This window comes from Emys orbicularis, chromosome 3, assembly GCF_028017835.1.
Source record: "Emys orbicularis isolate rEmyOrb1 chromosome 3, rEmyOrb1.hap1, whole genome shotgun sequence".
Classification (NCBI taxonomy): Eukaryota; Metazoa; Chordata; order Testudines; family Emydidae; genus Emys; species Emys orbicularis.
Window position 1 is genome coordinate 6285432 of NC_088685.1, and position 16231 is coordinate 6301662.

The 16231-nt window shown below is 56.7% G+C and overlaps 1 protein-coding gene across 2 annotated transcripts; it reads left to right on the forward strand.

Annotated features, from left to right (window-relative positions):
* Positions 1-1162: 1162 nt before the first annotated feature.
* On the forward strand, positions 1163-11662 carry STMN4 (stathmin 4). 2 transcript variants are annotated; one of them, XM_065401115.1, is made up of 5 exons: positions 1163-1175; positions 2270-2365; positions 6711-6919; positions 8365-8556; positions 11603-11662. In XM_065401115.1, the coding sequence occupies exons 1-5, from the start codon at positions 1163-1165 to the stop codon at positions 11660-11662; spliced, it is 570 nt and encodes a 189-aa protein (XP_065257187.1). The 2 variants fall into 2 exon arrangements, with proteins under 2 accessions (XP_065257187.1, XP_065257188.1); XM_065401116.1 differs by having other exon boundaries at positions 6714-6919.
* Positions 11663-16231: the final 4569 nt, after the last annotated feature.

Here is a 16231-nt window from a genome sequence, read left to right on the forward strand (position 1 = left end):
TGGCTGAAAGACCAGGAGACGCCTGCTGTGCCCCTAAGACCTGTAGGAGAAATGACTTCACTGGTAAATGACTGCAGAGGCATATGCCCCAGTCGTCGAGTGGGTCTTTCCAGGCCAGGCTCCCGGCTCCCGGGCACTGGTCTGAGGGATCCTTTGTGTTATGACTAAATCTCACCGAGTAGCGTTAGACATGAGTATTAGACTCCCCTGCCCACTGTCACCCACCGCGCAGGGATGGGTGCCGGGTAGGACAAGGGGCCTGGCTGGGCACCCCCCCGTATTAATTGGTCTCAAGCAGGGAACGAGTGAAGCTGGAATATGTGACCCACAGACCCGTCTAGGCCCTGCTGTGCTGAACGCGTGTGGTCTCCGAGGGGCGCCGGGCGTTATTAACGCTCTGGCTCTGGGACCTCCGCTCTGTTTCAGCGGCTCCTTCGCTGCAGGGAGGGAAGAAAAGCGGCTTTGTCTGCTCCAGTGGCCATTTTTTTCTTTGCTTTGTTTTGTTTGGCTTCCGAAAGAACCGTTTGGATTGTCCTGATTGCCCCCCGCCCTACCTCCTCCAGCTCTGCTGATGCTCCTCAAGCCTGGCCTACAATGGCCCCTGTTATGCCAGCGCTGGGCTCCCCACACACAGCTCGGGCAGTGTGATCGGGGCAGGGCATGTGTCAGGCGCATCAGCAAAAGGCGAGGCGGTGGGGACTGGAACAACATGACAAGCTGCACATCGGGACTGAGGGGCACTGGCACAGCGGGGTGTGGGGTGCCAGGAGTGGACTAGCAGGGGGCTGCACGTCGGGGTTGAGGGGTTTGTGAGTGCTCGTGAGTCACTGTATATTTTGGCCAGACAGGTGTGACTGCGTGTGATTGTGTGTCCATGGATCATGTGTGGGTGTTGTGTACCTATGAGTGGCAATGCGTGGGATCTGTGTTCATAAGGGTGCTTATGTCCTGGCTTGTGTGGCTGTTTATAGCGATGTGTGTGTGTGTGTGTGTATGTGTGTGTGTGTGTGCGCGCGCACACCCTGCTTGCCTGGAGCGCCTCCCCCGAAGGGCTAACGGGAGCCCTGCTGAGCACTAACCATCTCGTCTCTTTGCTCTTCCAGGCCCCGAGAAAGCTTCTGGCCACACTTGATTCCCAGCCTGCTGAAGGAACCCGAGCGCCATGACTCTGGCCGGTACGGACGCGCCGTGAGATGCCCCCAGTCCGCGGCACCTCGCTCCGCCTGCTAGCACGGAGGGGAGAGCACAGCTGGCGTCTAGCCCTGACCCCTTTCCTGCGGGACGGGCGGTGGCCTTCGTCTCCATCAGCCACGTGCAGGGCAGGGGGAGGATGATGTGTCCCTAGCACCGGCAGGTGCCCAGAATTGCTCCAGGCCCTGTTCCTTTTGTGTTCCCTGGGAGAGTCACCTGGTTAAATTGGCCCCTGCTGCTCAGAAGATGCAGGAGGTGGCCCAGATAGAGATGGGCCCAGCCTCCCGCCCTGAGCATGCCCGCCTGGACGGGTGCCCCCCTGGGCAATGCCCACGCCTCCCAGCACGCTCCCAGGGGCTGCAGCGGGGAGGGCTGGGTGTCACAATGCAGTCGAACATGCCAGGCATGCCGCTTTGCTCTGCCACCTCCTCCTTTCCCCACCGCTGCCACCACTCTGGGATCAGGTCACAGCTTCCCCTGATGCTGGGGTGCAGCCCTGGGGTTTTGCTTCACCCCAGTAGAGCTCAGCAGACCCAGCCTTGCTGCTACAACTCCAATGGGGGCAGGGCAGCCTAGCAGGTAGGGCGCTGGCTTCCCGGGGCTCTGTTCCTGGTCCATGCTGTGCCTCAGTTTCCCCTGGGAGAGCAACACTTGCCTGCCTTTAGGTCCAGTGGCTAACAGGTGCAATTGCCGTGACAAGTAGGTGTGAAAAGTGAGGAGCGGTTGGTATAAAAGAAGTTTACTAAACTCAGCAGCATGTGACCTGTCTCAGCCACCATCCCCCCGATTTTACTGCTGGAGAGGAGGGCTTGGAGCCGCGGGTTTGGAATCCCTGCCCTCAGATATACTTGTTCATCCCCTTGAGACAGACAAGGAGTGTTTGGCTCTGGGGTCCTTCCTGGCAAACTTCCTCACTGCCCCACAGCGCTGCTCCGCATCAGCGAGCCGCAGCTGCTCCATCCCAGAGGTGGCTGCATTTTGGTCAGGGAGGCGTGTGCGGGGCGACTCAGAGCAGGTAGGATTCTCTGGCCGTCAGCCGGGGCTGCGGAGACTGACTCTCCCAATGGTGTTTTCTCAGCGTACAAAGAGAAGATGAAGGAGCTCCCCCTCGTGTCCTTGTTCTGCTCCTGCTTCCTGGCCGACCCCTTGAACAAACCAGCGTATAAGTACGAAGGTAGGTCACTCACCCGCAACGCTTGCTCCTGTTAGGAGACGGGGAGGTGTTGGGGGATCAGTGCACATTAATTCCTTCTGGTATTACCAAGGGCCTGCTGTGGGGGAAACAACCGGTCTCCTGGGGTCCCCACCTGTCCTGGCTGTACCCCACACAGCAAACATCAGGCTGGGTCAGGAAGGGCCCCCGAGGGCGAGGTTCACACCTGCTGACCCAGAAGGTTCCACACCTGGCTGGGGCTGTGCAGCTGGTGAGGGCCACCTGCTGGCAGCAGGGAGAATTACACCACACCATTCAGCACCAGAGCGTCTCGCGGGAACAGCTGGGAAATCCCTTAATAAGGAGGGCAGAGGCAGGAGATCAGCTAGACCGAGCTCATCTGGAAAGCAAACTGGCTCGTCACAACCCAGAGCAGGGCGGTGATTGAATCCCACACCTTCTGCCCCAAAAGCCGCTTCAGCTAAGGGAGAGCCTCCATGAGCTGGTAGCAGTAGGAGGCTGTTATCCTCTAGGCAGGCCAGCGCCTGGAATGGGACATCACCCCTTTAGCCAGTGTATTACTAACATCAGGGATATTGGTCGCATCTGCTGTTATTTCCTCAAACGCCTTCTTTCCTGGCCTAGAATTAGCCTGCAGAACCCACTCTCGCTAATTGCTATTAGCTTAGCACAGTTTTAAAAAAACCCACTGGGCATTTACATGACGAAGAACAGACAATGATCAGGGCCATCCACCCTCATGCTTCCTGGTACAGACAGCACCACATGGGATCAGGAAGAAATTCACCTTCCCTTCCCTCAGGTACAAAGGAATTCTGCCGCGTCGGAAGCATGAAGCATTGGCTGTTGTCAAAGACAAGCTACCGGAACAGGTAGCCCATTGGTCTCTTCCTGTCTGACAGCAGCTAACTTCTTCGAGTCTCCCTTCATCTTATTTGTATTGTAAGGCTCTAGAGACAGGGCGCATGATTTCCTAGGTACTTTCTACAGCACTGTGCTCCCTGCGGCCGCTCGGCTGATGCTAAAGGATAATAATCACGTTGGCTCCGGCTCCCACCGGCAGGGGAGTCAGAAATGCAAGGCGCAGATGGTGGGCGTTTCCACAGATTGATTTCAGGGAAGCCACAACTAGATGGATCATTCCAGGTGACTCACGTCGGCAGACCCAGTCATGCTCGACAGCAAGGATCCGCGGGAATTGGGCATCACCGCCCTCGGAGTGGCTGGCTCCCCCCCCCCCCAGCCGTGCCCCCTACACCTCCTGTTCTTGTGTTGGCACGCAGTGTTAGGTCACCGTGGAAGGCGCTGGTCCCAAGCGGCAGAGAGCCTGGCTTTCCGGATTGCCACAAGGATTGGCTCATACTGAAAACTGGGCTCTTGGCTGCATTGTAGCCTGTATGGATTCATCTTCTATTTCCAAAGCACAGTCATAGAACCACAGGGCTAGAAGGGACCGCAAGGGTCATCGAGTGTAATCCCCAGCCAAGACGCAGGGTTTGTTGTGTCTAAACCATCCCAGACAGATGCTATCCAGCCTCCTTCTGAAAATCTCCAGTGAAGGAGCTTCCACAACCTCTCCAGGTGTCTGTTCCATTGTCCTTCTGCTCTTAGCGTGAGGACGTTTTTCCTGAGATTGAATCTAAATCTGCTGTGCTGGAGTTTGAACCCACTGCCTCTCGCCCTGGCCTCTGTGGCGAGAGAGAACAGCTTTTCTCCATCTTTTTTATGGCAGCCTTTCAAGTATTTGAAGACCGCTCTCATGTTCGCCCTTAATCTCCTCTTTTCCAAACTAAACATGCGACATTGGTGAGGCCTCATCTGGAGTACTGTGTCCAGTTTTGGGCCCCACACTACAAGAAGGATGTGGAAATATTGGAAAGAGTCCAGCGGAGGGCAACAAAAATGATTAGGGGGCTGGAGCACATGACTTATGAGGAGAGGCTGAGGGAACTGGGATTGTTTAGTCTCCAGAAGAGAAGAATGAGGGGGGATTTGATAGCAGCCTTCAACTACCTGAAGGGGTTCCAAAGAGGATGGAGCTCAGCTGTTCTCAGTGGTGGCAGATGACAGAACAAGGAGCAATGGTCTCAAGTTGCAGTGGGGGAGGTCTAGGTTGGATATTAGGAAACACTATTTCACTAGGAGGGTGGTGAAGCACTGGAATGCGTTACCTAGGGAGGTGGTGGAATCTCCTTCCTTGGAGGTTTTTAAGGCCCGGCTTGACAAAGCCCTGGCTGGGATGATTTAGTTGGGAATTGGTCCTGCTTTGAGCAGGGGGTTGGACTAGATGACCTCCTGAGGTCCCTTCCAACCCTGATATTCTATGATTCTATGATTCTACCCAGTTCCTTCAGCCTTTGCTCACATGCCTTGCATTCTGTCCCTTTGATCATCTCTGTTGCTCACCTCTGGATCCGTTCCAGTTTCTCTCCATCCTTTCTACACATTGGTGACCAAGATTGGACACAATACTTCAGCTGAGGCCTACCCAGCGCCGAGTAGAGCGGTACTATCACTGCCCGTGACTTGCACGTTATGCCTCTGTTAATGCAACTTCAAATTGCATTTGTTTTTTTGGCAACAGCATCGCGTTGCTGACACATGTTGAGGTTGTGATCCACCACAACTCCCAGCGCTGGGCGCATTTTTGGGGTGTGTGGCAAATAGCAGTAGTAGGCTGTTATCCTCCAGGGGGATCAGTCCCTGGAATGGGACATCATCCCCTTAGCCAGTGTGTGATTCACAGCAAATTCACCAAAATTACATTTTTCAGGTCAACGAAACTTGTAGTGAATTCGGGTTGGATTCAGCAAATAGTTTCTGCCAGAAAAAAAGTGGGGAAAAAAAGCTTTTCTGAAAGGTTGGAACGGTTTGTTATTTAGCTAATTAGAGAGAGACCGAGAGAGAGAGAGAGAGAGAGAGATGAAAAACACCTCCCCCCCAAAACACCTAAAACAAAACGAAAAATCATTTCATTTTTGGGTCAAACTTAACATTTTGTGTGACTCAATTATTTTTTTCCCCGGATCTTCATTTCAGCAAGAAAAACCAAAATAATTCAGCTTCAGTTTGAACTGAACCAATTTCCCCCCCCAGATTTTTCCGTTCAGCCTCCAGACCAAAAAAATAATAATAATAATAATCCATGATTCACTTCTATCTGCTCTAAGCTGAACCTTGCCCATGAAGGGCCATGTCTCAGCAGGGGCATTGCCTGTATCCTTGCAGGCTAAGCACTCGCCTGGTTCTCCCAGCCAGGCCCGCTCTGAGTTCACACTGCCCATTGTCAGCCAGTCCAGCCCGCAGCCTCCTTGCCAGGGACAAGCCGTAAAACCTGCTGGGTTTTGTGCTTTGAACAATGGATTGGCACGGGGGTCGGCTCAGAGCAGGTGATGGAGCCTGAGACGAGCGGTCGTGTGAGCGAGAATGAGAAGATAAGGGCTGAGGAAATGGATGAGTGACCGTTGGCCGGTGTGCAAGGGGGAATGTGTCTGAATGCTGGGGGGAGCGTGGGAGAATGGGGGTGAGTGAACCAGGAGGGGTGTGAACATGGGCATAGAAGGTGAGTGAATGCAGGGTGCGTGAGCATGTGTGTGAGCGTGTGTGTGTGTTAATACTGGGGAATTGAGGGTGTGAATGGCTGCTGGGGGACTGAGTATGTGTGTGCTGGTGTGAGCGGATGGCAGAGGATTAAGCGTGAGTGTGAGCAGCTGGTGGGAAACTGAGTGTGAGTGAGTGGCTAGGGGTGGCGGACCGTGAGTGTGCAAGCAGGTGTCAGTGTGCGAGCGGGTGTGAGTAGCTGTGGAGGGTGAGTGTGTGAGTGGCTGCAGGGGGCAGGGTGAGTGTGCGAGCGGGTGTGAGTAGCTGTGGAGAGTGAGTGTGCGAGCAGGTGTGAGTGGCTGCAGGGGGCAGTGAGTGTGTGAGTAGCTGTGGAGGGTGTGTGTGTGTGAGCAGGTATGAGTGACTGCAGGGGGCAGTGTGAGTATGCGAGCAGGTGTGAGTAGCTGTGGAGGGTGAGTGTGTGAGCGGGTGTGAGTAGCTGTGGAGGGTGAGTGTGTGAGCAGGTGTGAGTGGCTGCAGGGGGCAATGTCAGTGTGTGAGCAGGTGTGAGTAGCGGTGGAGGGTGAGTGTGCGAGCAGGTGTGAGTGACTGCAGGGGGCAGTGTGAGTATGCGAGCAGGTGTGAGTAGCTCTGGAGGGTGAGTGTGTGAGTGGGTGTGAGTGGCTGCAGGGGGAAGTGTGAATATACAAGCATGTGGGGGGGGTTCTGTGTGAGCGGATGTGCGTGGCTGCATGGGGCAGTGTGAGTGTGCAAGCGGTAACTCCTCCCTCTCTCGCTCTCCCAGCAGACACCGTCGACCTCACCTGGTGCGTCATTTCGGACATGGAAGTCATCGAGCTGAACAAGCGCACCTCGGGCCAGTCCTTCGAGGTGATCCTAAAGCCGCCGTCCTTCGACGGGATCCCCGAGTTCAACGCCTCCCTGCCTCGGCGGCGCGACCCCTCGCTGGAGGAGATCCAGAAGAAGCTGGAGGCGGCTGAGGAGCGGCGGAAGGTAGGCAGAAGGGCCCCCGGGGCTCACACTGCGTGTGGCTGGAGCCAGGCCACGGGGAAACGTGGCACATTGGGGCGCTGGTGCATCACGGCGTGGGAACAGGTGCAGAGGATTCTGGGAAGTATCTGAGAGGTCCATGGAGAAGCAGTTGAATGCAGTGGGCTCACGGGGTGAAGAACTCACGACGCCCGGCCCTGCGTCCTCCTCCGGACGGCCCAGCCCGTAGGCTGGAAAGGGCAGGCTCCGCGCAAAGCCATGGGCAAGTGCCTTCTGCCATCTCCAGGGCCGCTCTGCTGAGGGCACTCATCCAGCCCGGGAAGGCATCCCCGAGTGGGCGTTTGCCACCTGGCTACCTCGTGTGGTTTGCCGGCATGTGAATTATTGAGCATCCTTCAGCATCCCCCACCATTACGGTGGCCAGGTGCCCAGTTTTCGATCGGAAAGTCCGGGCGAAAAGGGGACCTGACAGTGTCCAGTCAGCTCTACTGACTGGACACTCAAAGTCCAGTTACTGCAGGCGGGGGAGGCGCCGGCTTATCACCCACGCCAGCCCCTACTCAGTCAGGGCCACCTCCTACTTGCGTCGGGCGGCTGCACCTCCCAGCCCCGGCTCTGCAGAAGAATCCCTGGGGGAGGGAAAAAGCAGCGAGCAACAGGGCGAGGGGGGGAAGAGGAGTGGATGGGGGCGGGGCCTCGGGGGAAGGGGCGGGGCAGGGGTGGTTCCGGCACTCCTGCTGGAGTGTCCGGTTTTTAAATATTACCAAGTTGGCAACCCTACCCACCGCTGACCCAGCCACCAGGAGCTCTGCTGGGCAGCGGATTGACTCCGCACCAGCCTTTGAATCGCCCTTCGCATGCCTTAACTCCATGCCAAGCTCTGCCCTCAGCACCCCTGGCCGACTCCACTGAGTCCAGCGGGGCCCCATGGGTGCACTGGGATGGGGAGGGGGCGTGGCCGGGGGAAGAATTGGCACTGATTCTTTTTGGCCAAAACTGCAAGCTCCCCCCGTCGCTTGGAATGGGCCAACCCGAGAACTGGGCTGGAGTGAAAAGCTGGAGGCAGGAAAACACATTAGCACGTAGCATGGGCTTGTGGAATCACCGGCTCCTTGGCCATCACTGGGCTTTGAACCGTCGGAGCTAAGAGCCTGAGTCTCCGCAGCTTGAGCTAAAGGACTAAGGCCAAGAGCCTCGAAGGTATTTAGGCGCCTAACTCCCAAAGGACATAGACAAAGGGAGTTAGGCGCCTAAGTACCTTTGAGGCTCTGGGCCTCAATCTCCTAGGCAGCAGCTGTGGCTGGGGTGGAGCGGGGGTTATGTATCGCAGGCTGAACAGCTGGTTCCACTCGTGACTCAGGCACCTCGCTGTCCCCAGCGGGCCCGGGACTCTGCGTGGCTCTCGCCCGGCGCTCAGCCGGCTTGTCCTGTTTGCTTTGTGGGTGCAGTACCAGGAAGCGGAGCTCCTGAAGCACCTGGCGGAGAAGCGGGAGCACGGGCGGGAGGTCATCCAGAAAGCCATCGAGGAGAACAACAACTTCATCAAGGCAGCCAAGGAGAAGCTGGCGCAGAGGATGGAGTCCAACAAGGAGAACCGGGAGGCCCACTTAGCCGCCATGCTGGAACGCCTGCAGGAGAAGGTGAGTGCCGGGCGCCGGCCCCGGGGCTGAGAGGAAAGGGCATGGCAAGATGCCATCGGTGCACCCAACAGGTGCCCTGGGGTGTCCCGTATTGTTATAGCTCAGTAGCACCCAGAGGGGCCAAGATCAAGGCCCCATTTGTGCTGTACAAACACGTAATAAGAGGCAGGCCCCAGGCCCTGTCTAGTCAGACTGTAAAGACAGGCAGGGTTATTGGACAGAAGGGGACACTGAGGCCCAAAGCGATGACAGGCCAGATTTTTAAAGGGATGTAGGTACCGAAACAGGCAGATAGGCGCTCAAGTCCACCAAACCGGTGCCACTGACCTTGTCAGCGCTACAGCTCAAGTCCCGCCTAATACCCAACCCCCTCTCCCTCCCCGGGTGCCGAAGTTTCAAAGCGCCACCCTGCAGCTAACGAGCTGCTCGGAGACCCAGCTCGAGCTGCAGCCCCGGAATGGGATTCCCGGAGGACGCAGGGGACCGCCTGGCTCGCCAGCAGCACCCGGTCCACCAGGCCTAAGACCGGGTACCTGTCAGACCCCGCAGCAGGAGGGCCATAGACAGGCCGAACGTGGGAGCGGGAGACAGGCGGAGGATTTTCGGCTGCTAGGGCCCCTATCTACGCTGCCGACCTGGCTCAGGTGTCTGACTCCGGGAGAGAGTTCACGGACGAGGTTCCCACCCGGAGGCGGCTACCTCTGGCCCGTCCGCCAGGCACACCAGCTCAGCCACATAGCCCCTACCCCTTCCCCTTTCCCGCCCCCTCCTCAGCATTTCACTCCTGGCTGGTCGGCTCCGGAAAATCCCGTTTTTAGGGGCTTCACGATCCCCCTGGGCCCTGCAGGGAGCCACCGAAATCAGGGCCGAAAGTTCTGCTAGGCAACGGGTCACCCAGGGGCTGGGCCTTGTTCTGTTCTGCTGGGCAACACCTACACCCCTTTCCAAAGCTGGCCCAGGGTGATTTGCTCAAGGCCAAGTCTGTGGCAGAACTGGGAACTAAATCCTGCTCTCCTGAGACCCCCCTCCCTCGCCAGGCCGTCCCCCGCTCCCCTGGCTCCGCTTGGGGCTGGTTCCCGCCGAGCTCTCTTTAATCTCGGCAGCTTTATTCTTAATTGCAAGGGGGCCAGCTGCAGCTGCTGGTTATGGGGTGTGTTTTTTGGGGGGGAGGGAGTTGCACCACGTGACTCATTGGGCCCAATCAGCACCTCCAGCTGCTGGGTAGCAGCAAGATAATCACAGACTGGGGCAGGAATTGGGGTATGGGGGAGCTGCCTGGGAACCTGACTCCCATCACTACAGTAGCACAGATTTCGGGATCTGCGCTGTAAAGGGCCGGCAAAGGCAGCTGCCTTTGTTCAGTGATGATCATTTCCCTCCACCGCCTGCCTGTTAATCTGACTTGGGCTGGTGTTAAGTAATTGCCCTGTCCCCATGGATAGGGAGGGGTCCTTGGTAACCCCACCATCTCTCTCCTTTCCTTTGCCTGCCTGCCTGGGAGGGAGACTCCAGTCCCAGAAACCCACCGCTGAGATGGGGCTCTGCAAATGGCAGTTCCCATCCCTCTCTCCAGCGCCTCTCTGAAAGGCTTTGGGCTCAGAACAGGCTGGCAGAGCAGGGTGACCCTCGGGGACAGCCAGGTGGTTCTGGACAGGAGTCAGAGACCAGGCCAGGCAGACGGACAAACAGCTGGGCTTGTCGGCTAGCTCATAAGGGCAGCTGCTGGCCCCCATTTCCGTCTCGCACCGAGGCACGCCCACTGAATCTCTCTCTTGGCCGTCCCCCAGCCGCCAATCCAGGCTGGTCTATGTCTCAGTTTAAGGTACTTCGATGGCCCCATATCTGAGCACATCACAGTCTTTACTGTCTTTCCCTTTGGGCAGCAGGGCAGTGCCATGAGCCCCATTGTCCAGATGGGGAAACTGAGGCACAGAGCAGCTGGAGCAAAGCAGGGATTTGAACCCAGGTCTTCCAAGGCTCAGACGAGCACCCTCACCACGGGTCCTTCCTTAGAATCTTGTCCGCTGCTTTGTCCAGGCCAGTTTGTAAGGACCCGAGCAAAGCGGCGCCCAGCCCTTCCCTAGGAAGCTTCCACAGCCTGGGCAATGGCTCATTCTAAACGTTCATTTCCTCAGTTTCATCTCCTGTCTCCTAAACCCAGTGCCTTGGGCTGCCCTATATGCAGTTCCCCGCCTCCTGGGTTACAGCGCCCCCTCCGGGCGCCATCCACAGAGGACAGCACTTTGATACAACCCAGCGAGGAGGCCTTGGCATACACACTCCCCCCTGGGCCACAGCCATTGAACATTAGTAGGCCTCTTATATCTCCTGGAAGATATATAAATAAATCCATCCCAACTCCAGTGAAACAGGTCCTGCTCCTCCACCAACTCCCCTCCTCACTAGCCTCCTCCAAACACCTTCTGCAGCCTTCACCTTGTATCAGAGACCAAGAGAGTGAGACTGAGAAGACCAATCTAAGAACATGCCTACAATGCGATGAGAAACCCATGGCTGGCCCATGCCAGCTGACGCGGGCTCGCAGGGCTGTTTAATTGCTGTGTAGATGTTTTGTCTCGGGCTGCAGCCTGAGCTCTGGGACCCTCCCACCTTGCAGGCTCCTAGAGCCCGGCCTTCAGTACAAGCCTGGACGTCTACACTGCAATTAAACAGCCCTGGAATCTGAGCTCCGTGCACCTGAATCAGCTGGCACGGGCCAGCCATGGGTTTTTAATTGCAGTGTGGACATGCCCTACGTTCACGGCAGTCTCTGGGACACTCAGTGTGGTCTTGTCTGATCGGCTCTGCCTTTCTAGATCGGGGCCAAGGACTATCTGTGTCTGGGCACCACTGCAGACCTTAATAATCACATCCCTGGTATGACACTGGTGGCTTTGGTGGTGTTACGCCAGGGAGGAACCTGGGCCACCACACTCTTTCTGTCCTTGCCTCTCAGTCAAACCCCTCCTCAGTCCCCTTGTCGCTGCCCATCCTCGAGTCCTGAAGCCCAGCACGCTAACAGGGTCCCCCTTCCACCTCCCCCCAGGACAAACATGCGGAAGAGGTGCGGAAAAACAAGGAGCTCAAGGAAGAAGCCTCCAGGTAGAGAGGCCAGGACGATGGCGGTTTGGACTGACAGCGCCGGTGAAGCTTTGCGACCGATGACGGGGAGTTCCTCTGCTTGCTTTGTTTGTGAATGTAAAGAATTGACCAGTGAAGCCATCCTATTTGTTTTGGGGGAGGGAGGGGAGATGGGGAGGAGAGAGATGGGGCAGGGAGGTGTTTGTTGGAGGGAGGATGGGGAGGGCTGGGGGGGAATAGACACACCCCGTTTGGGAAGTCTACAATCCTCTCCACGGTTTCATTTTTACTTCCTCATCATTAGTGTCCAAGAAAGAGTCCAAACGAACAAAGGGTTGGTGACGCTGGCTGTTAGGGGAGGTGACACGACGGGGCGGGAGAGGGATGCACAGCGTGGGTGACTTTAATTTGGGGATCAGGGCTGAGTGGACGGGGCTGCCCTGTCTGCATCTCTCTGTAACTGTGGGCAGGAGAGTCATCTCTCGGGGGTGCGTGTAGCCTGTTCTGTGTTTGCCATGAACTTTGGTCATTAATACAAATGAAACATCTCCTCTCGGTGTCTCGGTCTTATTCTTCTTTCTGTCTCTAACGGCAGGCCTGTTGGGGGCCTGGCGCTGTTTGGCTTTGTTCTTCCCAGAAGCTCTTGCAGTCTTTTGGAAATAATGCTTCGCCAGCAATTCAGTATTGTCAGACATTAATTAACAGGTTTCCCACCCTCTCCCCCCATCAGTGAGAAACAATAGCTTCCTAGGATGGCGTTATCTGGTCGTAGGAGACACTTGTTTGGCTGCAGTGAAGTGAAGTTAAAAATCCCTGTGACCTCCCTAAGAGTGAGGATTTGTCAGATAGAGCCCAGGATGTCTCTTCTAATGAGAGATCCCTTTTTCTAGGTATGGAGCAGCAGCAAATTTTGCTGCAGTTTGGAGTGAGGAAAGCGGTGGGAGGGCAGAAGGTACCTGTGGCTGGGATTTCTGGGAAAAGAGACGTTCGGCTCCGTGGTGAGCTAGAGAGAATCCAGTGCAGGGCAGCGGAAGTGATGCAGATGCAAGGAGTAGAGAAGAGGAGGGACTGAGGGAGCCCGGATGATAGAGCCAGGGAAGACGGGGGTGGGTATCGGATCACAGGTTATAACTAGCTTCAAGCTAGCTGTGCCCATAGAGAGGAGAATTATTGCTAAGGCCAGCAGGACAAGGAGTGACGTCCCGAAGGGAAGTGAGGAAAAACTGAAGCTAGCTATTCAGAATGGTTTCGTCCCAGCTGGGCGGTGGAGTGGGCTCCCGGAGGAGATGCGGCTGCCTCCTTGTTACGGAGTTCCAAGGGCACATTAGGAAGGAAGATAGTGGAAAGGGGTGACCGCCAGATCCCTGGGTCAGGTTGCACTGAAAGACCAGCCAATGCTGGTGTTCACAGCCCCATGCGTGGGCTTGCCCTGCCCTCTCACTCCTGGAAAAAGCAGGAAGGCTGAGGTGCGGTCCAGCCAGCTCTGAGCCAGAAGGCAGAGAGCCGGAGCGGCTGGCCTGCAGACAGAGCCTTCCAGCTAGACCGAACCCTACACGCCACATCGATTTCCAGCAAGTGAGGTCTCGCTGGCCACTCCAGCCGGATAAGGCTTTTAGGGCATTGATTAACTGAGGGGCCTTGATAAAATGGCCTCTCTGGAGCTTTTATGATGAGAGCAATTAATCAGGGCCCATCTCTTCAGAGAACAGCTCGGCACAGGATCTGGCTGTGGGAGCTGGTGGGAGGGGGTGGGGAAGAGGCAAGGGAGGCTGTTCCAGTTGTGGCACCAGCTGTCTTTTTGTATACAACCGTTGTAAATAAACTGCCTTGGCATTTCTTTCCTTTCTCGTGATCTGTGCAGTGTCTCGGGTGCATTTTGTGCCATGGCCTTCTGGCTCTCCTGCAGAGGTGTGTGTGTGTACACATACGTACCCGTGCAGTGAGTGAGTGGGGTGTGTGTGTGTGTGTGTGTGTGTGTGCGCACATACGTACCCGTGCAGTGAGTGGGGTGTGTGTGTGTGTGTGCGCACACATACGTACCCGTGCAGTGAGTGAGTGGGGTGTGTGTGTGTGTGTGTGTGTGTGCGCACACATACGTACCCGTGCAGTGAGTGAGTGGGGTGTGTGTGTGTGTGTGTGTGTGCGCACACATACGTACCCGTGCAGTGAGTGAGTGAGTGATGTGTGTGTGTGTGTGTGTGTGTGCGTGCACACATACGTTCCCGTGCAGTGAGTGAGTGGAGTGTGTGTGTGTGTGTGTGTGTGTACACATACGATCCCGTGCAGTGAGTGAGTGGGGGGTGGGTGTTTATAGAAGAGCACATGGCCAGATCAATGAGTCGGCCAGTGGAGCTGTCCCAGCCCTGTGGCCGTGAGGTGTTTTCACTGGCACAGGGGCTGTTGCCGGTACCTGGCTGCCTGTGACATCACTCAAAGCCAGCTGGCAGTGGAATCTCTTTCTTTCTGGGAGCCCTGGGGCCTGGCCTGCGAGGCCCATGGGCTACGACCCAGACCCCTCCTACTGTGCATTCAAGGTGGTGCAAAGCCCAGACCCCCCCGCAGCAAACAGCCGTAGCGGTTCAGCATGGAGCTGTAGGCAGCGTAAAGCCCGTACACGTCACTAAAGGGACAGCACGTTGCTCTTGGGGCAGCTCCCAGGGTAATTCAGGAGAGGACGGTTGGCAACCGGTGGTGACTGGAATTCAAAACCGGGGCCATAGTCTGCATCCACCCACGAAACGTGAGGACAGAAGCACGGGGGTCTTCGAAGGTCACCTGCCCTTCCTGGTACCCGCCCCTGACACTGGAGCCGCTCCCTGCTAACGCATCGGGAGACCCCTGGCTGCAGCATCCGCCGAGCCCATCAGTGGGCGGTGGCTAGGGAAAGGCAGGAGGCAGAGACTTGACTGGCTCCGGGGGCCTGTGCCCTGAGCCATGGTTCCTCGCCGCTGGAGGTGTGGGTTCAAAGCCCTACTGACCGTGTGTCCCTAAAGACCAAGGGAGCCAGCGGATGGGCTGCCTGCCTTCACCTGGGGGAAGTGCTCTGGTGCTTATCCTACACAGCTTCCCTCTACCCGGTGAAGGCCTGCATGGGTAAAGTGCCTCTCCCCCAACCTATCGCCCCAGCGGTGGGGCCAGGGCTTCATTGCTTGCAGTTGCTGTGAGGGACAGGTAGCTGTGCGGTGCATGAGACTTTAAAGGTCCGTCAGTCAGGTTTGAGCCCAAGCCCCTCTTCCATCCACACACGCATCGGTCTGACGCAGCTCAGCAAGCGCTCGGGAGTGGGGTCCTAGGACCCTGCTTGGAGAATGGGGGGCTGGAGGGAGGTCAGAGTCCAAGTCCCACTGTGATGCAGGTCTAAGCTCTGCCCTCTTGCAGTCTGGACGCAGCTCAAGCCACGGACCCGAGTCAGATGCGCACCATGGACAGGTTAGCACGGTTGCAACATCTGGGTCCAGCTCAGGTTTACGGTGCAGTGTGGACGCACAAGCGTGGGCGTGGAAGCACGAGCCCGGGTCCCACAGAGCTGGGGTTAGTGGGCAGTGCAGACACGCCCTGACAAGCTGTACCCTCCCTGCCAGCAGAGGTCAGCCATAGCAAGACAACTTTGGGAGTGGGATTATATGACAGTTGGCTGGGATGGCAGGGGGCTGGACTCAGGCTGGTTCCTAAGACACGGGGGGAGTGTCTCTTACCCATTTCCAGTGGGCAGGCAGAAGACTTATTATCCCCCGGTCTGCTCACAGCCGGGTGATCGTCTCCTTGGCGTAAGCATGAAGGCCCAGATCCGCCTCGATATTTGCAGTCAATTGGAGTTAGGCACCTCGATAGCTTTCGAGGATCTGGGCCACAATGTCAACCAGGTAGAGGGTAACGTGCCTGGGCAGGGAAGCCAGCAGCGTGAACTCATGGCTCGTGGAACGAAAGCCCCATTCGAATCCAGGGAAGCCGTCGAGGGGTTCGATTCCACTTCACTACGGCTGGAGTTCCAATAAACACGAGTGCACTACACAGGGGACGGCCATCAAACACCACGCTCGGACACGCCAGCGATGGAGAGGCGTAAGGGGGGGTGATATCGAAAAGGAGAGTAGAGAAATGGCAGCTTCTGTGGGCCATGGTGGTGAGTGCGATGGAAATTGGGTCATGGGCGACGTCCCTCGACCGTTTTGAACCATTTGTCGCTTGCGATTCCATTCCAGACAGATTTCAACCTTGCTGGCCATGCTGGGCGAGAAGGCCCACAGATGGCTGCTGTGTGGTCTGTTGCCTCTAACTGTGCCCAGAACTGCCACGTACACCGCAATCCCACGCATTTTTCTCCCGCACCATCAATGGCAGCAGAACGGTACTGGTTCCATCATGGCAGCAAGGGAGCGGAGATTCGGTAGCACCATTCCTTGCTGCGCTAAGGAAGTTGCTGGAGCATTGTCCATTCAGACAAACATCAAGGGATGTGCCACGCGACCAATTTGGCCCTGGATTATGCACTGACCGGGAATAGCTATGGACTGGATCAGCTCTTGCATTCAAGAAGGCTGCCGACATAGCAACTGCCATGGAAACGGCGGAGAAGGATTCTCTAGAATGTAGT

Coding starts and splice junctions, on each gene's coding strand:
- STMN4 (XM_065401115.1), top strand. Junction 2,366..6,710: donor ACCAGCGTATAAGTACGAAG/GTAGGTCACTCA, acceptor TCGCTCTCCCAG/CAGACACCGTCGACCTCACC. Junction 8,557..11,602: donor TGGAACGCCTGCAGGAGAAG/GTGAGTGCCGGG, acceptor ACCTCCCCCCAG/GACAAACATGCGGAAGAGGT.